At 43.6% G+C, this 26651-nt stretch overlaps 2 protein-coding genes across 5 annotated transcripts; both read left to right on the forward strand.

The window, feature by feature from the left end:
- Positions 1–6: 6 nt before the first annotated feature.
- Positions 7–1592, forward strand: HILPDA (hypoxia inducible lipid droplet associated). Its single transcript, XM_019452663.2, is given in 3 exon segments — positions 7–222; positions 1332–1558; positions 1561–1592. Coding segments are annotated over 3 exon segments (459 nt in total). The 5' UTR covers positions 7–22.
- On the forward strand, positions 111–26527 carry GARIN1A (golgi associated RAB2 interactor 1A). 4 transcript variants are annotated; one of them, XM_019452661.2, is made up of 5 exons: positions 111–222; positions 16527–16705; positions 17538–17787; positions 21237–21355; positions 26163–26527. In XM_019452661.2, exons 2-5 carry the CDS (start codon positions 16548–16550, stop codon positions 26356–26358), a joined length of 723 nt encoding a protein of 240 aa, XP_019308206.2. In that variant the 5' UTR covers positions 111–222; positions 16527–16547; the 3' UTR covers positions 26359–26527. The 4 variants fall into 4 exon arrangements, with proteins under 4 accessions (XP_019308206.2, XP_019308207.2, XP_019308205.2 ...); XM_019452662.2 differs by lacking the exon at positions 111–222 and adding an exon at positions 1860–1957; XM_019452660.2 differs by lacking the exon at positions 111–222 and adding an exon at positions 2130–2211.
- Positions 26528–26651: the final 124 nt, after the last annotated feature.

Here is a 26651-nt window from a genome sequence, read left to right on the forward strand (position 1 = left end):
AGTGCGTGCGGCCCCAGTGCGCATGCGCGGGCTCCGGGGCTGGGACGTGGCTATAAGTGGGCGGTGTGGGCGGCCTCCCGGCGTTGCGTGCGGAGGGCTGCGCTTTTGTGCTCCGAGAATCTTCTTGGTTGCGATTCAGCTCTGTCCCGGGGCTGACTTTCTCGACTCCTGCACGACCCGCTGTTACCGCGAGTGGACGGCTCCTGGCCCTTCCTCCTGGAGGTGAGCGACCCTGTGGGCTTCCCCGCCTTCCCGCCCCTATTCCCCGGGCTGCGTGCCCCTCGGGCCGCCTCGGGTTCCTGGCCTGGGGCCGCGCTGCCTGGAGCGGGTGCTCCTTGCTCCTCCTCCACTCGGGTCCGGGAGTCAGCCGCTCCAGCTGTGTTTTCAGGGATGACCCTGTGTTACATGACGCCCTCCCCATGCTCGCTAGTGCTGGATTAGGTGTCCCAGTCCTGCCCTCCCGAAGAACCCTTCTTGTCACAGCACTTGGCGCGGTGGGTGGGTGGTAACTGCCTGTCTTCTTGTTTAGATTGTCCGCCCGATGAGGACAGGGTTCATGTCTGCCGGACCCCGTGTGGCCGTAGTACCTTGCAGAGCGCCTAACACACTATACTATTCAGGGCGTAGTTGTTAAGTGAACTAGATAGATTTGACTGTCTTAGAATTATTTTTACTTATCAAAAAATTTATGATTAACAGGAACCTGACTGAGATGTGAGGGAGACCTCTAGACAGGTTGCTTTCTCAAGGGCATGTTCTTACAACTCCTCCCTCAGAAACAGACTCGGTTCTGGAAGATTTTTGGTCCCTCTGTGCCCTGAGCTGTGGCACAGGGATTGTGCATTGCACCAGGCGGGAGGAGTAAAAAGGTTTTGCTTTAGAAGAAGTGAAAGTTGTTTGTTTGTTTTTTTAAAGTTTATTTAAACTTTAAAGAGAGAGGGCACCCATACATGTGGGGGAGGGGCAGAGAGACAGGGAGAGAATCCCAAGCAGGGTCTGTGCTGTCGGAGCCCGATGCTGGGCTGGAACCCACAAACCGTGGGATCATGACCTGAGCCTAAATCAAGGGTGGGGGGGAAGCTTACCCCTGAGCCACCCAGGTGCCCTAGAAGATGTAAAAGTTTTGAGGAGTGCTTTTGAGTTAGCCCAAGAATTAAGTCTAGCTCTGGGGCCATGGAGTTTATAGTGTAAATATGCTGGGAGATTCTGTTGCGGAAGAACATGCGCTGGTCCCTATCTCCCTGTCTTAGCTCCCTAGGAAGACAGAAGTCAGCGCCAGATGCATGCATATCCCAGAAGGCTATAGGTTAACCGCACCTCTCTTTCCTCAGCATCCAGAGGCCTTCCAGAAGTGGAAGAAAGCTTTACTGCTCTACAGAGGAGTGTGGGGTCCTTTCAGCCATGAAGCCTCTGTTGAACCTCTATCTCTTAGGTGTGGTGTTGACCCTGCTCTCCATTTTCGTTAGACTGATGGAGTCCCTGGGAGGCTTACTGGAGAGCCCGTTACCTGGGAGCTCCTGGACCACCAGAAGTCAACCAGCCAGCACAGAGCCCCCTAGAGCCTTCCAGACCATCCATCCAGAGGGGTGTGATAAGACCTCACTCCACCGGCTATAACCTTGGAACACCAGGCAGGGTCCGGGCAGGAACTGCGCAGGCAGGCTCCGAACATCAGTATTATCAGAACTGTTACCAGGCCCTTGAAGGGCCTCTCCGTCTGGATGCTCCTGTCCTGGAAAAAGAGCCTGTCCCATGTGAACGGGTTGCCTATGACTGTGATGGAATGATGTCACTCTTCCCGGGGTCTGCTGTACCCTCTGGTGTCCTTGACAACAGTTCTCTGACATCTCTTAGCTAGGGGCTTGTGCTTCATGTTCAGCCGTTGGGAGATGGTGTCGTTTTCATCCCTGCTTCCTCAACATCTGCCAAGAGTTCCTTCGGACTTGCGCGTCTTATAGTCAGTCAGTTTGATGTTCAGCCTCTCTTCGGTGAGAGCTTGTCTGTGTGGGAGTGATGTATGGGTTGGTGTATGGGAGGGGGAATGATGAAATAGTGTCCAATTCTCATTGTTTCACATGTTAAATGCCCTTTCTCCAACATACAGCGAACTTGTGAATATCAGTCTGAAGGGGACACTGGGATGACAAAGCCTGCTCAGGACATGGCATTATGGCCACCATGTGGCTTAAATGGATTTCTAATGAAATAAAAGTTGAGTATATATTTCTACTTTGTGTCATGTTGACCTCTGCCCTTGAGATTAGTGGTAGGGAAGGGTCTTAATTCCTAGATCTGGGGTTTGACATCTTAAAAACTTAGAAGCAGAAAAGTACTTAAAACACTTTGTTTAAAACATAAGGTAAATACACCTGGATTTGGAGGCCAGGGCAGTTGTGTCTGCCTCATATCAACAAGTCTTCTGATCCTGGGCCAAGAATATTCCAGTATTCTCTTGACTCTCCATTTCTAAAGAAAAATGATTATTCTAGCACCCTCGCCTTCTGTCTCTGGGAGAAGGAGACTGTCAGTCCAGTAGGCCTTGGTTTTTTCCTTCTGCACTGCTGAAGTAAGGAGGGCTCAACTCTGTTCTCCAAGTCATTTGGTAAAATGCCCACATCTCACAACAGTTGTTTCTGTTCACTCCCAGATCTCTGCAGCGTGGCTTTTACACAGAAATGGAGGGCTATTTTTTTTCTACTTGTATCCACCACTCGTCCATGTTCAGGTGCATTCACTCCTCTGTCCCTCGTAATATAGATCCATTCACAGTCTCTTGGTTTGTGTTATTTTATGTAAGGTAAGTTTGATTTACTTTTGCCCAAGGGTAAGACTGGAATATGGTCTTCTCTGCTGAACTACTTTTGCTTCCTGGGTTGTTCTGAAGCCTAAGTGCCACTAGCTGAAACTGTAACAGAAACACTAGCTTCTAGTGGTTTGGGCATCACTTCTTTTTTTATTATTATTTTTCAAATTATTTTTTAAATGTTTTACTTCTTTTTAAGACAGAGAGAGACAGAGCATGAGTGGGGATGGGGCAGAGAGAGAGGGAGACAGAATCTGAAGCAGGCTCCGGGCTCTGAGCTGTCAGCACAGAGCCCACTGTGGGGCTCGAACTCATGAACCGTGAGATCATGACCTGAGCCGAAGCCGGACACTCAACCGACTGAGCCACCTGGGTGCCCCTGGACATCACTTCTATTTATTGCACGGTGGTGGTCACTGGTGCTATTTACCAAGTATTTCCAGCTTCCCACCTTCTGGGCACATAGCACGATTGGGCTCCCTGATCCTTTGTGGATGGCTGGGGTTATGTGAACTTGTGTTTCAGCAGCATAGTACAATCAAAACTATAGTTGGTTTTTTATCTCTGATTTCAGGCACTTTCATGTGCCAGTAGTTTTCCTAGACATATTTCTTAAATTTGATATATTTTCTTATTCTCACATCTCTCCGACTCATTTGGTATGTTTCAAATTTTAAGTGGGAGAGTTGCATTTTAAGTCTCTTCCCCAAGCAGTTTAACTGCAATGGTTTACAGGGTGCCACAACCTTTGAGGTCTTTGCTCTAAGACAGTTGGATCTACTTGGAGGTTTTAGGTTTTAACAACAGATATGATGGTCATACCGCTGTTACAGTCTTTCCTACGAGTAGGGTCACCTGCTGTCCCCACTTGCTTGGCAGAGGGGTTTTCTGGGGTGTAGTACTTATCAGAGCTAAAACTGGGACAGGTATAGGTAAACCTGGTCAAGGCAATTAGATGGGTAAGATGGCCAATCGGTTATTCTACCTGAAAAACATGAGTTCAAAATGGCGTCTGTCATTCCAAACATTTCTCAGCTTTATCTGTTAACCCGTTAGGGATGAGAAGCAGTTGCTTCTGTGAACCCTGCAAGCCGGTTGATTTCTGTAGTCTCTCTACGTCCCTTGTGCTGCTTGCAAACTGGCCAGTTCAGGTCTTGTCTGAGCTAATTCTGTACTTTGTTGATGGTGACCAACAGTATCCAATTCAGGCTGCTAAAATTCTGTTCTCTGACTTTCTCTTACTAGATAGATTAAATAATGTGTGTCTTCTAAGTTACTGTAGACAACAGTTTTACCAGATACTCTTCTACTGTATAACATGAGTTGTCCTCTTTCTTTCAATAAGATCTCTTTGCTGCCCTCCAAGTAAGTTAATGTCACACATACTAAGGCTTTTTCTTTTTTTAACATGCAACATTCCCCCCCCCACACTGCCCCCCGCAACACACACATTCCTGTCTCCTTATCAGTCAAGGACACATTAGATTAGGTTATGCGGCAGCAACAACCCTAAATTCTCAGTAGCTTAAAAGAGAGTACATTTGCCCAAGGCAGTACTCCTAGGAAGCAGAATTGGGGCCTAATCAAGGAATATTCCCTTCCTCGGGGTAAGGGGACTTCACTGCATCTGCTCAGTGGCACGTCATAATCATGAGGCTGCTGTGTTTCCCATTCTCCCCCTTTCCCCTCAGTGCATTCATCTTGTCCCCATTCCACCAATATTTACTAATTTTTTTTTTTTTGACATTTATTTTTGAGAGAGAGAGACAGAGCATGAGCAGGGGAGGGGCAGAGAGAGAGAAGGAGACACAGAATCTGAAGCAGGCTGCAGGCTCTGAGCAAGCTGTCAGCACAGAGCCTGAGGCGGGGCTCGAACCCACAAACTGTGAGATCATGACCTGAGCCGAAGTCGGATGTTCAACCGACTGAGCCACCCCGGCGCCCCTCCACCAATATTTATTAGACGTGTGGAAGCACATGGCTTGTCTTTTTAGTTTATAGATCTCCATCTCAAGCCACATCCAAAACTGGTATAGAAACTATTGTGCATCACCTGGAGATTCTTCAGTTTGGCCTTGATGTTGTGGCTGAAGGGAATTATTGGATTGTCTCCTTCGGGGAGGTATGGTGAATGGATTCCACCTGCAGGAGGGATAGTGAGCTGAATGATTATTCACTAGAAGGTTCAGTAGTGGTACTCATTAATGTTCTCCAGGTATTTCTGCCCTTGCCTTTGAAGCACATGATAGAAGTGTACTCCCTGACACCTTTGTGGTCGGACAGGGCCATGAATTAGTTCTTGCCAATGAGTTGTGAGTAGAAGTGATGTGTGTTAATTCTAAACTGGAACACTTAAGCACTGGTTCAAAAACCTCCAAAACCTTTAACCTTCTTTTTCCCTCCACTACAGTGACTATCAATGCTCCAAATGCAGCTGTTCCATTAATGTAGGTCCTGGAGTGAGGAAGTCATGGAGCAGAGCCCTTTATCTCTGGTTCATCTCTGGTGAACATGTAGTATAAATGAGAAAGAAACCTCTGTTGTGTTAAGCTACTGCAGCATAACTTGGCCCATCCTGACTGATACATTGCCTTTGGCACCTACTGGGTACCATGCATTGACTAAGATTTCATTACTACCTACTTCAGATAACATGCATAAGACCGCGGGGGGGCGGGGGGAACATGTAAACAAACCCATAACCTCTCAAGATTCTGTGATAGAAATACGCGTACAGGATTTGAGTACATAAAGTTATTTACTGGCAGGAGGCAGATATTAAGGGAAAGCTTCTTAGAGGATCGGAATTTTTAAAAATGAATAGGTACCCAAGTTCAGAGTTTCCCACGAGAGGGAACCATGAGCAAAGGACATGGAGATGAGCTTAAGCACACAGAGCATGTTTAGAAAACTGGTAAGCACAGATTTTAAATCCCAGTTATTAGGTTGAAGTCTTAGCACTAGTGCCATCTAGTGGAGTCTAAGGAAGAAGGAAACACTAAATCCATGCTGTGGAATGCTTTCTGGATGTGAAGGGCTGTGCCTCTACAGCTTATGATAGATATCAGAATATTAAGGGGTGGAAGATATGATCTAGTCTAATATTGTCCAATAAAAATGTAATGCAAGCCACATAGGTAATTAAAATTTGTTTAGTGGTTACATTAAAAAGAAACAGGAAAAGATATATATATATATAATTTGTTACAATATTTTTTTTATTTTAGAGAGAATCTTAATCAGGCTCCATGCTCAGCGCGGAGCCCAACACGGGGCTCGATCCCACAGGATCCGATCTGAGCTGAAATCAAGAGTTGGACGCTCAACCAATTGAACCACCCAGGCGCCCCAGGAAAAGATATTGTAAACACATTTAACCCAATATATTAAAAAACATTATTTCAACATGTAATCAACTTAAAAAGTGATCTATGAGATACATATTTTGCATTTTATTTTGGTACTGTGTATTTATATTGGTATTTTACACTTAGAACATATTTCATTTGGATTAGCCACATTTCAGGTGCTCAGTCGTCACACATGGCTAGTGGCCACTACATTGGACAGCATAGATCTTTTCATTTGACTGCAGAGGAAATGGAAGCTAAGTAAGTTAGACAATAGCATTGAATTAATGGGTGGTAATTTCCTAGCATGCAGCTCTTTTTTCTACAACATGATTTTTTTTTTTTTTAAGAACTCTCCAAAATGCAGTGTAGCAAAATATGTCAACAATGTGCTTTTTCACCCCCAAGGTAATTCTTGTGTGGGCACATGTGAGATTTTTTTTTTTTTCTCTAAGAAAACCTATTGTTACAAATCAAAATTATGAAATGACAGTAACTTGCAGTGTTTACATGCTGCTTTGCCCATAGACTGTCAGTAATGCCTCAGACTTGACTTGCTTTGTATGGCAAACCTATATCAACTTAATAACTCATAATTCATCGCTTAAACATTAACTTTTTATTATTGTGTTTCCTTCTAGACCTTGTTCATACACATTGGACATTTCTATATTGTAATAGTATGAATGCAGTTTGGACTCTTTTTTTCCCTGTTGCTTAACATTATGAAATGGAGAAACAAATAATTGATAAAAGTAGGTAGTTTTATTTAATCTGAGGAATTCTAAATTGGAAAATATGTTCATAAGACTTATTAGAATAGTGTACTCATATTTATGTAAGAAGGGATAGAAAAAGTTAAATGTATTATACTGGTATAAGTATGTGTAAACTCTAAAAGAATAGAAAAAATAACAACAGTGGCTTCATTTTGGGGCAAGTGTGATGGGAACTAAGCCAATGATGAGGGTGGGAAGGAGCTCTTCACTCTCCCATTTGAAAGTTTATTATGTTTGTACCTCATGAATGTGTTATTTGTTCACAATTTTAATTTTTAAATGCCTACAATCTTTTACAGTTTCTATTGTAACAGCCTTCTGGAATTTTAATTGGGATTTTATTGAGCCTACAGATCTTTTCTTTTTTTTTTTTTTTTTAAGTTTTTATTTATTTTGAGAGAGGGGCGGAGAGGGAGAGAGAGAATCCCAAGCAGGCTCTGTGCTATCAGCATGGAGCTTGATACTGGGCTCGATCCCATAAACTGTGAGATCATGACTTGAGCTGGAAATCAAGAGCTGGATGCTCAACTGAGCCACCTAGGTGCCCCCAGCCTATAGATCAATTTGGGATAAATTGACATCTTAATATTGAATCTTCCAGTCCATGAACATAGTATATCTTTCCTTCTGTTGTTGATAAAGAATTTTGTATCTCTCTTCATGAGTAATGCTGGTTTGTGGTCTGTTACTTTCTTTTCTTGCATTGTCTTTATCTGATTTTGGTAATGCTGGGTTCATAAAATGAGTTGGGAACTGTTTCCTACTCCATTTCCTGAGTTTATATAAGATTAATATTCTTTCTTCCTTAAAAGTTTGATAGACTTGTCCAGTGAAGACATATGAGCTTAGAGTTTTATTTGTGGCAAGATAATTACAAATTCAGTTTCTTTTATGAATGTATATTTATTTGATTTTTCCTAAATCTCTTTTTAAATCATTTTTTTCCTAAGTTTTAGTAATATCTGTGTGATGACATTAGTATAGAACATTTAAGTTGCCAAATTTACTGGCATTAAGTTGTTAAAACTATTTCCATATTATACTTTTAAAGTGCACAAGATCTATAGTGATGTTCCCTCCTTTTTTCAGATTGGCAATTTACATATTTTCTTTTTTTTTCTAGATCTCACGAACTATACGTTTTTCACTTTTTAGAAATTTAACTGCTCTTTTATTTTTTAAATTATTTTTTAATGTTTGTTTATATTTTAGACATAGTGTGAGTGGGGGATGGGGCAGAGAGAGAGGGAGACACAGAATCCAAAGCAGGTTCCAGGCTCTGAGCAGTCAGCACAGAGTCCAACGTGGGACTCAAACCCACAAACTCTGAGATTATGACCTGAGCCGAAGTCGGACGCTTAACCGACTGAGCCACCCAGGCACCCCAACTGCTCTTTTTAAAAAATGTAACTTTAAAAATTAAAAAAAAAGGGGGGGGGGACCTGGGTGGCTCAGTTGGTTAAGCGTCTGACTTCGGCTCAGGTCATGATCTCACAGTTCGTGAGTTTGAGCCCCGCGTTGGCCTCTGTGCTGACAGCTCATAGCCTGGAGCCCATTTGGAATTCTGTGTCTCCTTCTCTCCCTGCCTCTCCCCTACTCATGCTTTGTCTCTCCTTCAAAAATAAATAAACATTAAAAATTTTTTTTTTAATTTAGCTTTAGAAGTAGGTTGTTTAATTTCCAAATACCTTGACATTTTCCAAATATTTTTTTCTTTCATTGATTTCATTGATTCCAATTTCATTGATTATGTTAACAGAACATACCTTTATAATTTTAATTAGTCAAAATTTATTGAGACTTATTTTATGGCTCAATATATGATGTATCTTGGTGAATGTTCAATGTGCACTTGAAAAGAATGTCGATTCTGCTATTGAGTGAGCTGTGTTTTACAGAAAGTGTACAAAATATTTTTTATCAAAAGTATTAAAAAATACAAAACAATTTTTTTACAAAATTACATAAAGTTCGTTGCTAGTGGGGCGCCTGGGTGGCTCAGTTGGTTAAGTGTCCGACTTTGGCTCAGGTCTCACAGTTTGTGGGTCTGAGCCCTGCATCAGTCTCTGTGCTGACAGCTCAGAGCCTGGAGCCTGCTTTGGATTCTGTGTCCCTTTCTCTCTGCCCCTCCCCCACTCATGCTCTCTGTCTCTCTCTGTCTCTCTGTCTCTCAAAAATAAACATTAGAACAATTTTTTTAAGTTGGTTGATGGTTATTTAAGTCTTCTGTATCCTTATTGATTTCCTATTTGTTTTAGTTTCATGTTTTTTTAAACTCTGCTATTGGATACATATACTTTTAGGATTGTTATGTCTTACTAAATTGACCCCCTTATCTTCTTTAAATGTCCCTCTTTATCAAGGTGTATTATTCCTTGTCATGAAGTCTTCCTTATATGATATTAATCTAGCCACCTTAGCTAACTTACGATTAGTGGCTGCAAAGTTTTATCTTACTCTATCCTTATAACTTATGTGTCTTTATATAGTGTGGATTTCTTGCAGATAGCATTTAGTTGTGCCCTCCTTTTTATACAGACTGGTAATATCTGATTTTCAATTGGAATGTTTAGGCCATTTAAATTTAGTGTAATTATCCATAAGGTTGGGTTTAAATCTTCTATCTTGTTATTTTCTATTTCCCATCTGTTCTTTGTTCCATTTTTCCTTACTTTTTTTTGGATTGTGAATTATTTAGTGTTCTATTTTATTTTCACTATTGATTTATTAGCTATAGATCTCTGTTTAATTTTTTTTAATGGTTCCTCTATTCTAGGATTTACAACAAACATCTTTAACTTATTATAGTCTGACTTCAAATAGTATTTTATCGGGGGCATCTGGGTGGCTCAGGCAGTTAAGTGTCCAACTCCGGCTCAGGTCACGATCTCACAGTTTGTGGGTTCGAGCCCCGCATCAGGCTCTGTGCTGACCTCTTGCTCAGAGCCCAGAGCCTGATTCTGATTCTGTGTCTCCTTAACTCTCTGCCCCTCCCCCGCTCACGCTTTGCGTCACTCTGTCTCTCAAAAATAAATGTAAGAAAAAAAAATTCAAATAGTATTTTATCACTTCAGGTATAATACCAAAGCCCTGCAATACTACACCTTTATTTCCCCCTCTCATCCTCTGTTCCTTTTTGTCTTATATTTTAGTTCTATGTATGTTCTAAACCTAATGTTTCATACTACATTGTTATCACTTAAACATTTTTAAATGTTTACTTATTTTGAAAGGGCAAGTGAGAGAGTGGGGCATGGGCAGAGAGAGAGAGGGAATCCTAAGCAGGCCCCACACTCAGCATGGAGCCGGACATGGGTCTCCAGCTCATGATTGTGAGATCATGACCTGAGTCAAAATAAGAGTTGGATGCTGGGTGCAGGGGCACCCAGATGCCCCTGCATTGTTACCATTTTTAAATATTCAATTTTTGTTTAAAGAACTTCAAAAATTATATGTGTATATATATTAAAATGTTGACTCATGTATTTCGAATTTCTAGTGGTTGCTTACTCTTTGTGTAGATGTAGGTTTATAGGTTTTTATATATTTGAAGTCTTCCAGCCCGTATTTATTCAAATATATGTCTTCATCTCAGGAAGTAAACAGTTATGTTCAATACAGCCCTGACCACATGTCCACAACTCTGGTCAGACTACTTTTAGAGCTAATAATGATTCTTCCCGTATGTAGCATACTATGTACATAGTTGCTTCTCAGCAAATATTTGTAGAGCCATGTGCAAGAAATTTCTTTACCACTTTTTAAAATTTACTTAATAAGGAAACACTTGCTTATGGTAAATAGTTCAAACGGTACAAAAAATAAAGTGTGAAAAATAAGTCCTTTTTTCACCACCATTACCAATGCCCTACATTTTTATCCTCCCAGAAATGATCTGGGCATGTTCAAGCATATCCTTTTTTTAAATCCTTTTACCCAAGTGATAGCATTTTATATATACTGTTTTTCATCTTTTTCTAACTGTATAGGTCTCAGTAATCATTCCATATCAGTATATGTAAAGTTGCCTTATCTTAATGGCTGCAAAACATTAATATAGAAGTATCATAATTTAACTGGTGCTCTATTGATGGACATTTACCTTTTATAAGGAAAGGAGAAAAAATGTCAAGAACAGAGAGTAAAATAATGCAAAAAAAGCCAAAATAATGACCTTGAAGGTTGTTTGAATATTTGAATTTCTACTATTATAATCTTTGCATCAATAAAAAATTGTAAGAGTTAGTTTTCGCTTCCAATGAGCAAGTCTTTTTTTTTTTTTTTTATCTTTATTTATTTTGGAGAGAGAGAGAGACAGCGTGTGAGCAGGGGAGGAGCAGAGAGAGAGGGAGACACAGAATCTGAAGCAGGCTCCAGGCTCTGAGCTGTCAGCACAGAGCCCGACGCGGGGTTCGAATTCATGAGCTGTGAGATCATGACCTGAGCCGAAGTCAGACACTCAACCGACTGAGCCACCCAGGTGCCCCACGATGAGCAAGTCTTAAGAAGAAATAAGCCACTACGATACAAACTTCTGCCTCTGAGGTAACAGGTTTGGAAAAATACCAGAGAAGCAGGCCTCCCACCCTATGTTAAGAGAAGCACCAGGAAATTTAACTCTAGTCACAGGAGGATTGTGCCTGTGTGTCTTGAGGGTTTAAAAGACATGAGAGAACCGACTTACCTCCTTGGCTCGCTCCTGTACAAACACCAAAGTGAGAATGCCTGATAGCTATCCAGTCCTAGTCTGAGAGGATAACTATTAACTCACTCCTCCTCAACTTCATGCATCCTGAAGAAGTCTTTAAGTGGAAGTTTCTTCTCCTGGTACCAAAGATAGGAGATTGCGAGGGGAGGGGAGGAGTTGGTGCCACTAAATGGTACACTAGTAAATGTTTCACACCAGGTCTGATTGGGGATATATATAATATGTAAAATAATAAGCATACATGCATACACATGTTATTATTACATATATATACATATACGATATGTATAGTGTTATATGCATTATAACTACAATTTAATATACATTATAATTAGTCATATATATTATAATCATATCATTATAATTATATATATGTATGTATATATCTATATGTACATATATGCATACATATAAGTATGTATGTTTTCTCTACAGTTTTACTGACGTAAAGTGCGTATAGCACCCAATTTACAACTAACAATAAAATACACAGTGCTCTTGTACGTTTCATATAGCCAATTGATTCTCACAGAAATCTTTCACTGATTTTTGTCCAACTCTTGTATTCCTAGCCAACCAACGCAACTGACAAGTACAGTTCCGACCTGAATGTTGGCTGATTTTTCCACTTCTATTAACGAGTAAGATGAAAGTGAATTAACCTAGTTGTATGTTGGAACTTTACACGTTCATCAGTGACTTCAGCAACTTCTTTGCTAAATCAGATAATAGCTTTCAAATACTGAAAGCTACTGAGACTCCTCAGATTTTTTGTGTGCCTACAATATGACAGCAACAGCCACACGCAATTTACATCAACATTTTTTCTATCCCTTTATTTTTTTTTAATGTGTATTTTTGAGAGAGAGAGAGAGAGACAGAAGACAGAATGTGAGCAGGGGAGGGGCAGAGAGAGAGGGAGACACAGGATCCGAAGCAGGCTCCAGGCTCTGAGCTGTCAGCTCAGAGCCCGACGCGGGGCTTGAACTCGCGAGCCGTGCGATCATGACCTGAGCCAAAGTCAGACGCTTAGCCGACTGAGGATTCCAGGCACCCCTTTATCCCTTTAGACAGCCAACAAAACAATAAATCGAGGCTTAATTGGTTTCCATGGTGTAAATAACCCCCAACATGGCTGGTTTCAAGATAGTGACCAACATGAAGTGACCAACACACCCCGAGAAGATAGGACGAGGTAGTGCAGCATCACACAGTGTTTCTACCCTGTAGATACAATCCACGTAAATAACCTCAAGGGTATAGAGAGTAGTAAAATATAGTAAAACAATTAAGAAGTGGTGAGTTTGGGTCATTACCTTTGCTTTTGTATAATTTGTTGAAGTGTAAGTTTCCGTAGTTAAATTTTTACTATTGGCTGTGTTTTAACAATGGCTCGTAAAATGCCTGAAAATCGAATCGTTTTCACGGGTCTCTTTTGTGCGGGCTCCAGCACGCCACTGTGCTGCACTTCCTCATCTGCCCACTGTTCCCAAAGAAATAAGCCTCCTTGCCTTGTTAGCAGCCCGGTGTTTCCAAAAAGTTCTCATTTTTCTCCCATGAAACGAGGTAGGGAAGATTGGCGTGAATTACTCGTCTTCACCCCGAGCTCCTCTGGCCCGGTGAGAGCCTGACTTCAGGGAATTCACACAGGTAAAGTTTTTGTGAGGGGCTTCGCCACCTGGGGAGAGAATTGAAGGCTGTGGGTTTCTGGAGAAACTGCCTTGCTGTTCTGGCCAGCTCACCACTGTCTTGCCATAACCGTAGTGCATTTTCCTCATGTATGCAGAGAAACTGAGTGAAAAATGGAATAGACTACTATTACTGCTAATTTGTAGTGCGTAGGAAAGGGGAGAGAAAAGCTCTGCTTATCCCCAATCCTCCCTTGCCTCTTCTTTTTTTCCTTTCCTGTTGTTACCCATCACATTCCTTGATGTCATGCCTGCCATTGTGAGCCGACAGGCCCTCCCTGGCCTGGTGGACAGCTTGTAAGTCAGGAGGGGAGGGGGAGCTGTGGAGGTTGGGGGGAGCAGTGGTCACACCAACACCTTGGAATTGGGCTGGGTCTGAGTGGAGCCCCAGAGATGTTCTCCAGCCCATTCTTCCCAAGAACCAATGAGTAAAATTAGGGGCCTCCCACCTGAGGTCAGGGAACCAGGCCCTGGAGTGGATCTGGGGGTGGAAGATGGCCTTCTTTGTCAACTGATTCATTCTCCAGAATTCAACTTGTTCTCCGACTCGGTGGTATTTGAAAGCAACTTTATCCAGGTACCTGTGTGCAGCTCAGAACCCACTTTCTTTCGCTTTCCAGAACTTGTTCCTAAGGGTTGGTCCAAAAGTGCTGGTCCAAAAAGGCCTCCGAAAGCCCTGGGGAGGAGAAGGAGGCTGCTATGGCTAGGGACAACCAGAGGGTGTGGTCTGGATCCCAAGTTCAGCTCAGTTTGTGTCTACAGCATGATGGGGCTCCTTGAAGGTCATATGCTTTCAGGAAATAGAACTACAAACTGCAAAAGGGGACCTCAGGGCTCACCCTCCAGGCAGGGTCCGTGGGCCACTAGGGAAGGAATGGTTGGTTAGAGGGAATGAAGGTTGTTTTTAGAATCCCTGCTCTGAAATCCAACCTCCTCTCCATGGGATGGTTTAGAAATAGCCTTGTTTGAGAGCCAAGCCCCTGGAATCGGCCTTGCCCAGATTCTACATCCCCTAAAAGGCGGTGCTATGGCCATTGGAAGTTAGCATTTTTGGTCTGGGAAGCATGAGGCCACTGGGAGTATGGGATAGTCATAGGACATCTTGGGGCACCTGACTGGCTCAGTGGGTAGAGCATATGACCCTTTGTCTTGGGGTCATGAGTTCAAGCCTCATGTTGGGGGTAGAGTTTACCTTAAAAAAAAAAAAAGTGTGTGTGACATCTTACTAAGGGCCTGCCCACCTACCTCCCTCTAGAGGTCTAGCTGGGATCTGCATACCTGTGCTCCTTTGCAGGTGCCGCATGACCAGCTTCTCAGGGTCTGTGTGCTGTGTGCGGGGCAGGAGATGCAAAGAGAGATCAGATGATATCCCTGGCCAAGGAGCTCATGAATTTGTCAATTTAAAGGGCATGTTATAACATGGTCACTGCTCAGAAAGCTCTGGCAGGTGGTTTGGACCAGCTCGTCCCTAAAGCATGAGCAGAGAGAAGGGTGCTAGTGTCCGGGGAGTTCAGAGCACTTTTTGGAGTTTGGCAGTTGAAGAAGGCTCCCCAGAGGAGGAGGTGAAGCCCTTCTTGGAGGTATCCCTAAGACTTTGGTAAGTGGAGGAGCAGAGGGAGGACACTGCAGGCCAAGGGACTTCAGTTACCTGGGTGAAAGTGGGAGGCTAGAACCCATAGGGAGGGTCTGTGCTCGGGAATCCATGTGATGGGGTCACAAAGCAGTGAGGACTCACAGGAGAGAGTGGAGACCATTTGAGCTCAATCAGAAGACGCGTTCACAGAGCAGCAAGCTACTCCCTGACGGAGCCCCCCAGATTTCAAAGAGCCGGTTCACCGCTCCGAGCGCTCCCCGGTTCCTGCACTGCTCCCAGGGGGCTGCAGAGTGGGGCAATCAGCTGGCAGCCCGCGGGCGTGCTCCTTCCTAACACAGTCTCAGCGGAGGAAGAGCAGGGACGTGGCAGATCCAGACTCGGGATAGCGAATTCCAGTCATTTCTATTTGGGTGTGAGGTTTGGGCAGGAGGCTTATTCTCTTACTCTGTTCTCTTTGACCTGCTATTAAAACTGTGTAGATTCTCTGGGTGGACACTTAGTGATTCATGCAGCAGGAAACTCGGACCGTTCCGGGGAGGGCAAAGCCTGCCTGCTGGAGCTGCCCTGGGGCAGAGGGAAAAGTTGACCTGAAAGGAATCACCCCACACAATTAGGTGGCTCCCTTTCTCCCCCCTCAGTATCACCTCTCTGCCATCACCTGTAAGAAACATCACTCACAAACCTTTACTTAGCACTTACTCTCAATGTGTGCCGCCCCTGTGTTTCGTAGTACATGTGAATGTCATTCCGCAATGTGGGCTCCAAGAAATGTTTGTTTTTGTTTTTTCCTTCAAAACGAAAATGGACTTTTCTTAGGAGCACCATCTAGTCAGGCGTATGGGAACTGAAATTTCAGTTATTCCTGGGGCTCTCCCCTTGTCCCCAGCTCCACCATGGCTGTGAAATGGTGTCAATGGTCCTACAAAGTCTAGAACATTGGGAGAAGGCTCTCTGGTCGGTCACTCCTCAAATGTTCCTTACCTTACCTTGGTCCTTTGGTTCCTTGGAGGCTTCTCTGCCTGCCCTGGACAGTGAGGCGGGCGTGTCTTAGCTGAAATACTGTGCCCAGTGCAAACCATCCAGTCTCCCTGGGCTGCCTCTGATGCTGCAAGAGAACAGGTTCTCACGAGATCTAGCAACAAGCCGGGCCCTCCCTCATCTTGCGGGAAGCTCCCCAATCGTCCCTCAAGCTGGGCTGCCTGGGTCTGCCCCATTCACTAGCTCTTTCCTCACTCTCCTCCCCTTCTGGAACCTTCTTTACACAATCTCCCTTCCAGATCATTGGAAACCTGTGCTGGCTGCTTCTACCCGAGGATGGGGGAATAAAATGTCAATGCCTCTCAGCTTTTTCTTACTAATGCATCCCTTTAACGTTGGATAATGCAGAGGATGCAAAGGAGGGCAACACAGTTTCCTGTCGCCAATGAGCTGGTCTATTTGGAGAGACCCACAAAAAGGATGGATGCTGGTCATTGCCCAGGCCAGTGTGCCGCACACTTGCTCCGAGCATGTCCCCAAGTTAAAGTGCTGCTTTCCAGCACCTGTATTCTCCCACCCTTGCCTTCCTCTTTCTCCCTGACCCATGTACCTGGGCTGATTTCCAGGTCACTAAGCCCGGGAGCTGGATGGATGAAGGTTCTACCACTGTGATCCTCGGGGTGACCTCCTCAGTGCCCTCCTTGCCACTCCCCAACATCCTCCTGATGGCCAACGTCACCTGGCCCCAGGGTCAGTTTTCCACCTGGAGCTCACCTGATTGTGCTCCAGTGGTCACCCTCAGCAGGTAAAGAAAGGCTGCAGAAGGGGTGGGATGACCGTACTGTTTTGCAGCTGGATTTTAGATAAAAAGAAAGGACAGTATATAAGCTATGTGTATACACGATGTATAGTGTATAAACTATGTAGAATTCATTCATTAAAAAACATGTCTTTCGTATCTGGATATACCAGACACTGTGCTTGGTGCAGTGATAGAGCCCTGGTCTCTGTCTCAGCCTGGTCTTTGAGGATCTTGGCTTCCTTTTATTTACTTTTATATTGTCACTATAGACTTAGGGGGTTTCCCCCGCAAAAAGGCGAGGGGTATGAAAGTCAGATGGGATTATGGAGTGTTACAATTGAAAAAAAAAAAAACCAAATACTGGATGTACAGGACACATCCACCCTTCTTACTGTCTCAGCAAGGTTAACTAGGATACAGGGAGGAGATCTGGATGGAAATAGGGTCAGAACACCTGAGTTCCAGTTCCTACTTAACGTGGTCTAAACTTGGGCACATCAGTTAGCTGTTCTGAGCCTCAGTTTCACCATCTGTACAATGGAATGAAAAATACCTTTCTTTCATCAAAGGGTGTGAGGATTGAATGAGAGGTTAGACATCGTCTATCAGCCATTGTTATTGATGTGGGCAGGTTCTTTAGTGATGAAGGCCCTGAAAGTCAGAGAAGAGTTAGTTTTAGTAATCATTCCCACTCCCAGACCATGAGCTTTCTCCCGTGGGCATCCCCCAAGCAGAGGCGGGAGCCTAGTGAGATGGGGCCAGGCTCTAAGTGGGCACGCATGATTGATCGAATGCATGGGCCCCTCTGCTGTGGGGATTTCCCGATTGTGTCCAGGATTCTCCCCCTGAAGTTTGTGGAACTACAAATCTGTGACCGGCTCCAACGCATCCTGAGGGTTAGGACAGTGACTGAAAAAATCTACTACCTAAGGCTCCACGAACACCACCCAGAGGCCGTATTTCAATTCTGGATCCGCTTGGTGAAAATTCTGCAGAAAGGTCTGTCCATCACCACCAAAGACCCAAGAATCCAATTCACGCACTGCCTGGTGCCCAAAATGTCCAACAGCTCCACCGAAATAACAGTAAGTGGGGCCTCCCACCAAGACCTGCAGCGAGACGGGGGATGGGAAGCCCGGCTCCTTAGAGGATTGGTGGGCATTAAAGTCTGGTGTTGCAGGGGCAGACTTCGTTTTCAAGGGCCAAGGATACACACGCATCAAACTGGGGTCTACAAACATAAAAAGCAAATGAATTTCTTTTTCTGAAAAAAAGAGCTATAAAGTGGTTATCTCACTTAAAAATTGTTTTCTGTTGGGTTTTTTGTTTTTAAGTTTTAAAAAAGGAATAATGCTCACTGAAGAAAATTAGAAAATCACAGAAAAATCACCCCTACTTCTCTCCAACCCCAAGCAATCACTTGGAACATTCTGGCATACTTCCTTCCAGTCTTCCATTTAATGTATTTTTTTTCCTTTTTTTGTTTGATATTTATTTGGTTTTGGCATTAGAGTTATGCTGTCTTCTTAATATCAACTGAAGAATTTTGCATATGCTTTCACATTGTTGAATATATTGAAACTTTGAAAACATTTATTCTTTAACGTTAGAGGCTAGATTGAATTTGCCAGGTTCTTTTTTTTTTTTTTTAATGTTTGCTTGTTTATATATTTATTCTTTCTCCAATTTTTTATTTAAATTCCAGTTAGTTAACATACAGTGTAGTGTTAGTTTCAGGAGTAGAATTTAGTGATTCATCACTTACCTACAATACCCAGTGCTCATCACAAGTGCCCTCCTTAATGCCCATCACCCATTTAACCCTCCCCCTACCCACCTCCCTCCATCAACCCTCTGTTTGTTCTCTATAGTTAAGAGTCTGTTTCCTGGTTTGCCTATTCCTACCACCACCCCCTGATTTTTATTTGTTTTGTTTCTTAACAGTTTTCCATCTTTTTTTCCCCTAGATCACTTTTTTAAAAAATTTACATCCAAGTTAGTTAGGATATAGTACAACAATAATTTATCCATTTAGCCCATCCCCCCTCCCACATCCCCTCCAGTAACCCTCTGTTTGTTCTCCATATTTAAGAGTCTCTTATGTTTTGTCCCCCTCCCTGTTTTTATATTATTTTTGCTTCCCTTCCCTTATGTTCATCTGTTTTTTATCTTAAAGTCCTCATATGAGTGAAGTCATATGATTTTTGTCTTTCTCTGACTGACTAGCTTCGCTTAGCATAATACCCTCTAGTTCCATTCACGTAGTTGCAAATGGCAAGATTTCATTCTTTTTGATTGCCGAGTAATACTCCATTGTATATATATATATATATCACATCTTCTTTATCCATTCATCCATCAGTGGACATTTGGGCTGTTTCCGTACTTTGGCTACTGTTGATAGTGCTGCTATAAACATGGGGGTGCTTGTGCCCCTTCGAAACAGCACACCTGTATCCCTTGGATAAATACCTAGTAGTGCAATTGCTGGGTCGTAGGGTGGTTCTATTTTTAATTTTTTGAGGAACCTCCATACTGTTTTCCAGAGTGGTTGCACCAGCTTGCATTCCCACCAACAATGCAAAAGAGATCCTCTTTCTCCACATCCTTGCCAACATCTGTCGTTGCCTGACTTGTTAATGTTAGCCATTCTGACAGTTGTGAGGTGGTATCTCATTGTGGTTTTGATTTGTATTTTCCTGATGATGAGTGATGTTGAGCATTTTTTCATGTGTCGGTTGGCCATCCAGATGTCTTCTTTGGAGAAGTGTCTATTCATGTTTTTTGCCCATTTCTTCACTGGATTATTTGTTTTTTGGGTGTTGAGTTTGATAAGTTCTTTATAGATTTTGGATACCAACGCTTCACTGATGTGTTGTTTGCAAATATCTTCTCCCATTCCGTCCGTTGCCTTTTAGTTTTGCTGATTGTTTCCTTCGCTGTGAAGAAACTTTTTATTTTGATGAGGTCCTAATCGTTCATTTTCGCTTTTGTTTCCCTTGCCTCTGGAGACGTGTTGAGTAAGAAGTTGCTGCGGCTGAGATCAAAGAGGTTTTTGCCTGCTTTCTCCTCCAGGATTTTGATGGCTTCCTGTCTTACGCTTAGGTCTTTCATCCATTTTGAGTTTATTTTTGTGTATGGTATGAGAAAGTGGTCCAGGTTCATTTTTCTGCACGTCGCTGTCCAGTTTTCCCAGCACCAATTGGTGAAAGACTATCTTTATTCCATTGGATATTCTTTCCTGCTTTGTCAAAGATTAGTTGGCCCTACGTTTGTGGTCCATCTCTGGGTTCTCTATTCTGTTCCGTTGATCTGAGTGTCTGTTTTTGTGCCAGTACCATACTGTCATGGTGATTACGGTTTTGTGATACAGTTTGGGGTCCGGACAGTCTTCCATCTTAAATTAATTTTTAACTTATATATTTGAGGATATTCAATACATAATAAATGTCTGAATGTTGCTTTTTTTCAGTTGAGATTATATCAGAAACATTTTCCCGTTTCTTTTTAAAGCTCTTCATACACATCATTTTGATAATTTCACGCCATTCCAGTAGTTGTGTGAATGAATTAAAATTTACTTTGTCATTCTCCTGTTATCAGACATTTAGAGTTGTTTCTAACTTTTCATTATGGTAAATGATGCTAGAACAAGCATTTGTGTGAATTGATCCCATTTCTGCTTGTTTTCTCAGAATAGATTATTAGAAGCACAATTCGAAGGGTATGAGCATTTTTAAGGCTCTTGATACATATTGCCAGATTATTTCCAGAAAGCTCATGCCAAAGTATACTCTCTCCAGTAATATGAGTGTCTATGTCACTGTGTCCTTATCACAATAGAAAAGAATAAATTTTAATAAATTTTCTAGTATGATAGGTGAAAAAGTAACAGCCCTTTGATTTTCAATGAGTTTGAACATCATTATACAGTCTTTTTGTGCTCTTTAGCTATTTCTCTATTGGCATTTTGTGTTTTTTTTCTAAACTGGTTTGTAAAATAAAGCTTTTTATATATCAAGAAGTTTAACCCTTGAATCACAAGTGTCTGTAAACCTTTCCCCCAAGGATTCGCTTTTTCCTCTCAGTTTATTTGCAGCTCCCCACCCCCCACCCCTTTTGACACAGAGAAGGCTTTTCCAGGACCTGCTTAGGGTAGAAGCACAGAAAGAAAGAGATTGGTAGGCTGGATTGCCTAACACCTTCAGACTTCAGAACCTAAACCCTTTCTTCCTCTTGTCTCAGTTGAAGGCCTTTCCGTATTGCTATCACTGCCTTCCAAAGTCAGCTTCCCAGCCCTGCTGCTCTCGTTCTTAATGTTCAGGCACAGTAGCCATTGGCAGCCCAGCAGAGAGAGGACGTTATCCTGCCAGGGCCCAGTTGGGCTCTGATGATTCTGGGGCTTGATGCTTAAGGAACAGGTTTCCGGGTCGAGCCTGGAAGACTCAAGGCTGAGTCCCTTCAAGGTTCTGGCCCCAGGAGGCCGAGAACTCCAGGCAGACCTGGTCATCTGACTGTAACTTTCTCCACCCAGCCTGAAAGCAGCCTCCTGCCATCTGCCCAGCCCAGCGAAAGCTTCATGCTGTTGACAGCCGAGCAGACCAGTGACAGTTTCTCGAATATCACAGGGAGGCCCCAGCTCTCAGCGGACAGGTGGGTCCTCCGTGCAGGCAGCTCCGGCATCCCTTCCCGCAGCACTGAGCCGTGGGTGGGGACGGTGGCACCCTCGGCCAAACTACCTCAGTTCCTTCTTTTTATTCTGGGCCATTATGCATATGATTTCTCCCCTCAGTTTTATTATAAGCCTGTCAAAAACAGGGTCTGTGGCTGTTGGGTCTGAATATTCCCTAGGCAAACTGCAGTGATTTCATAGACGGTGCTCAATAAAAAGAACGAGGGGTGAGTAAGTTATCAGAGGAGGGTGAGCTGATCAGGCAGGCTCGTGGAGCTCCGTATCGACTATCTCCAAACCCGGTTCACCAGGGTCCCCCGGGTAAGACAGTTCTGAGTTCTCTTCACCTCACTTATCTGTTCTGTAAAATGGACAGAATAGACAGTAACCCAAAGCAGACATGACTCCAAAGCCATTTACTAATTCACTAATTATATGAGACTCCTTGTGCAACAAGCGATGGAAAACAAAAGCAAGATCACACAATCAATACATTGAACAAGTACAACTTGCAGGATACCATCAAAATGTAAATTTATTTTGGGGGCACCTGGGTAGCTCAGCCGGTTAAGCATTTGACTTTGGCTCGGGTCATGATCTCACGGTTCGTGGGTTCAAGCCCGGCGTTGGGCTCTGTGCTGACAGCTCGGAGCCTGGAGCCTGCTTTGGATTCTATGTCTCCCTCTCTCTCTGCCTTTCACCCGCTTGTGCTCTGTCTCTGTCTCTCTCTCTCTCAAAAATAAACACTAAGAAAGTTTTTTTTAATGTAAATTTATTTTTGTCTTCCCTTTATAATTTTTTCAGTGGGAGTTTTCTTCTTGCCCTTAGATAAAAGCTGATTCTCTGACAGGCCCCCTAAGCATATGGGCTCCCTCTTAGAATATAAAAGGTCCTCTGGTCCCTTTAAATTGCCAAAGAAGCATCAATTCTGAAATTAAAATGTGGCTGATAATTACCAAAACTCTGAACTGTTCACACCTTCCCTCAGTCTGGCCTCATGTTAAGATGGCCCTTCACGGTGGGCACTGGGTTTTCACTCCTCTTCTCCTTCTGTTTCCTAAAGTTAAAAAAAAATTTTTTTTAATGTTTATTTATATTTTGAGAGAGAGAGAGAGAGAGCGGGGGAGGTGCAGAGAGAGACAGAGACCGAATCTGAAGCAGGCTCCAGGCTCTGAGCTGTCAGCACAGAGCCAACACGGGGCTCGAACTCATGAACTGTGAGATCATGACCTGAGCAGAAACTGTATGCCCAGCTGACTGAGCCACCTAGGCACCCCCTGTTTCCTAACTTTAAAGCTAATTTTTTCGCTTAGAATCTTCCTTGGGTTCTTTAAAGTCCCACACCTGACACCCCCCTCACCCCCAACTGCAACTCTGACACCTTCCTTTCCTCCAGCCACCACCCCCCTCAGGCTCTGGCTGTAAGGGCGTTCTCTTGGCTTACAATGGCTCCAGGCTGGCTCTCTCTGTCTCAGGTATAGTCCACGTCTGGCCCTCAGGAAATGTCCTCTCAGACTTTGATGAGCCCCTGGACACAGGAATGACTCCTCTTCACTCCTCCACCCAAGAGACCTATTCTTCCACCTTTCCCGCCCTTCAGATTTCCTGCTCAGGACTTGTGTCCCTACCTACGGGGTCTCCGAGGACCCCTGCCTCCAGGGGGCCCCAGTTCAAAATCTCTGGATGATCCTAGGAAGGCCCCTCTCTTTCAGCTTCAGGGGGAAAAGGCAGCAGCTTTAGACAAGGGACTCTCCACACCCCTTCTCTCTCTCAGTGCTGTTTTAGCCTCCCTCTGGGGCAGGGTCCCCGTGGTGGTCATGCTGGGCTGCTCTCCCAGGTCATTGCGTGCCTTTATATGTGCTTTCCAGTCTTGTGGTTCTTGGGTTTTGTTTTGTTTTGTTTTGTTTTACTTTCAAGATAGTTGTATTGAATTATAATGCAAAATTTTCTCTTTTGGATACTCTTGTTATTTGAATATTGGCTCATCTTTGCCTATCTAATAGAGCTGTCATTTTCTCTTTTTCTTTCTTTAAGCTCTCCTTCTATTCTTTTCTTCCTCTTAAGGCACTGTCTGCTTTGTTTGCTCTTGTATTCTTTCTGGCTTAGGCTTCATTTTGGAAATAATTGTTTCTTTAAAAATGTTTGATTCTTACCTCAGTTTCATCACCCCATTTACAAATCTTTTAAGTTCTGATTTGGGTGGCACCCTCATATAGTCTATCACTTTCTTAATTTCTTTTAGCTCATTTTGAAAAAAAAAATTTTTTTTAAGTTTATTTATTTTTGAGACAGAGAGAGACAGAGCAGGAACGGGGGAGGGTCAGAGAGAGAGGGAGACACAGAATCGGAAGCAGGCTCCAGGCTCTGAGCCATCAGCCCAGAACCCCAGGCGGGGTTCGAACTCACGGACCACCAGACCGTGACCTGAGCCGAAGTCTGAGCCAAAGTCAGACGCTCAACCGACTGAGCCACCCAGGCGCCCCTCGTTTTGAAAGGCTAGGTTGTACTTTTCATTTGTTTTGCAGACATATCTTTTTAGTGTGCTTTCATTGTAAGCATTTAGTATGCTTCATATACTTTGTTTTTCTCATATAATTTTGTGTGGCGTTTGATTACTATCCTTTTCCGACAGTTATTTTTAATGTGAAAATGATTTTCCTGAACCTTTGGGAATGACGGTCAGTCAAGGTTGCTTTCTGGTTTGATCTCTAGAGCTCCCTCTTGTGTGGCTTTTGGGAAGTGTTGATGGCCTTGTACTTCTAGGGCTGTGATCCTCTCTCCTGTCTTTAGCTGATCTTTCTCTTTTCTTTGCTTTTATTCTTCCCGTCCTACTCAATTTGGATCCCATTTCCAGTGGCTTTTCCTTAGTGTGAGGCTGTGTCTTGCAAGAGAGAGTGTTCCGATGGCTTCAAGAGACCATAAGGCATGTAGGGCTCCAGCCTCTTCTGACTTTGCCGCAGCCAGGGCCCTCGCACTTATTTCCAGTTTCCTCCTCCTCCAACTGTCCCGGGCACTTTCCACTGAGAACCTGTGGGGGGAATAGGAGCTCCCCTGCTTTCAGATACATCAGATGCTCTGTTGCTGCTCTGTGCGTCCTCGTACACAGATATGGACAGATATGCAAGATAACCGTCTGAGTCTTGGAGGAGTCTGTAGCTGGAATTTTTTTTATCCTGAGCTTTCTCAAACAGGCCTTTACCTTTGGGACTCATGTTGGCCTAAACTGAAGTGGGTAAAACCTAAGTCCGGGGCCACCAAGACTGGCAAGTCCCTCGGGCACCCCCAGCTTCAGCCCACACTTTGCCAGTCTTTAATTTTTGACCCCTGGGATTGTTCTTTGCTTTTTGTGGGCTTAACAATACACTTTAAATTATGTGATTATATTTTATCTAGCATCTCTAGGTGTTTTATGGCAAAGATTTTTTAGACTATTTGGCCATTTTGCCAGGCTCTGGCTACATAACTCTAAACTTATTTTCACTTAAAAAAAAAATCATCGCATCTTATCTTTGAATAGTTACAGTGTGAGTGATTTTTATTTTCCATTTGGTGCTTTTTTGTGGTTTCCCTTGTTTTCATTTTTTTTTTAATTTTTAGAGAGAGAGAGCAGGGAAATGAGGCAGAGGGAGAGAGAGAGAGAGAGAGAGAGAGAGAGAGAGAGAGAGAGAGACTCTCAAGAAGGCTCCACAGTGAGGAGCCTGGTGCGGGACTCAATTCCACGACCCTGGGATCACGACCTGAGCCAAAATCAAGAGTCAGATGCTCAACTGACTGAGCCACCCAGGTGCCCCAACATGGTTATTTTAAATGAAAAAACAAACAAAAAACAAACCGGGGTTCCTGGGTGGCTCAGTTGGTTAAGAGTCTGACTTGGGCTCAGGTCATGAGTTCAAGCCACGCACCGGGCTCTCTGCTGTCAGCACAGAGCCCACTTTGGATCCTCTGTCTCCCTCTCTCTCTGCCCCTCCCCCCCCCAAAAAAAAATAAACGTTGAAAAATAAAATAAAATTTTTAAAATAAAATAAAATAACCATGTATTTCACTTAGAATCAAAATTTTTAAAAATGTTAGCCACACCCTGTGTTTTTCTAGGCACATTCAGTGGCTGTAACTTTTTTCAAAGCTGTTACTGTTTTTGGAGAACTGTCGTGAGGTTTTCTTTTCCTTATGCTGGTAACTGTCAGGTTATAGTGGGCATCAGGCAGATCCCACGGGGCTCAGATCTTGCCTTTGAGTCTTAGTTAACAAATTAGGTTCTCACCACATAAGAGTGGTGCTTAAGATTTGGAGGGGTATCTGTTCCACTCCAGCAGAGCAGACCTTAGCCGGAGCCTCCCTCCTGCTTGGTTTTCTTTGTTCAAGTCGCTCTCTCTCTCTCTTTATGTTTACTTATTTATTTTGAGAGAGAGAGAGAGTGAGAGAGCGTGTGCATGTGAGTGGGGGAGGGGCAGAGAGAGGGAGAGAGAGAGAATCCCAAGCAGGCTCCACACTGTCTGCACACAGATCTCACGGGTTCAAACCCATGAACCTGTGAGATCATGACCTGAGCTGAAGTCGGACGCTTAACCAACTGAGCCATCCAGGCGTCCCCAAGTCTCTCTTGATACATCATACGATTTATACGTGTCGTCCCGGGCCATCATTCCCACATCCGCATCTACACTCAAGGCACTTGTACTGGAAAATATACAATTTAGAAACAGTTTTTTTTTTTTAATTAAACTTTTAACAATGCTTTCTCTTTCTTTTATTGCTTTCAATGACTCCAAAATTCCTGGGCTCCAACAGTAACACCAATGTCGCCATCAAAATAGACAATTTGGACAGCTCTAAGACCCCCTTGCGGGTGGCATCTCCAGTCAGTTTGAAAATACCCATGAGAGCTGCCTTGAGCCACAGCCTCTGGGAACAAGAGAATCCAGATGAGCACTTCCTGCAGGTTCCGGTCGCCAGTTCCCTAGGAGAGAACTTTTTTGGACCCTGACACCTATCCAGAACGGGGCGATCTTCCCTAGCTTCATTCTGTGCGCTTGCCACAATCTCCTATCAATGCTGTTTTCCCACTGTGGGCCAAAAGACCGTGGGAGAGGTATGAGGGTGCTTATAACACAGTGCTTTGTACTTCCACCAATAAACCTCCAAGTGAGTTCCTAGTTGTTACGGGCTGTGCTCTGCAGGGCTTCAGGCTGGGGATGGACCGATTAGGAACGGGAGCTCACCCCTTAGGAAAACAAATGGGAAAAATGTTCTGTCTGCTCAGCTGGAACCCCAAAGCAG

The sequence above is a fragment of the Panthera pardus genome, unplaced genomic scaffold, assembly GCF_024362965.1.
Source record: "Panthera pardus isolate Hobbes unplaced genomic scaffold, ASM2436296v1 HiC_scaffold_8, whole genome shotgun sequence".
NCBI lineage: Eukaryota > Metazoa > Chordata > Mammalia > Carnivora > Felidae > Panthera > Panthera pardus.

Excerpts from the sequence above, each read along its gene's own strand:
- GARIN1A (XM_019452658.2), top strand. The coding sequence starts at position 13,753 with ATGAGTAAAATTAGGGGCCTCCCACCTGAGGTCAGGGAACCAGGCCCT. Across the intron at positions 13,906-16,526 it reads TTGAAAGCAACTTTATCCAG|GTCACTAAGCCCGGGAGCTG; the intron begins GTACCTGTGTGC and ends GCTGATTTCCAG. Across the intron at positions 21,356-26,162 it reads CCCCAGCTCTCAGCGGACAG|TAACACCAATGTCGCCATCA; the intron begins GTGGGTCCTCCG and ends GGGCTCCAACAG.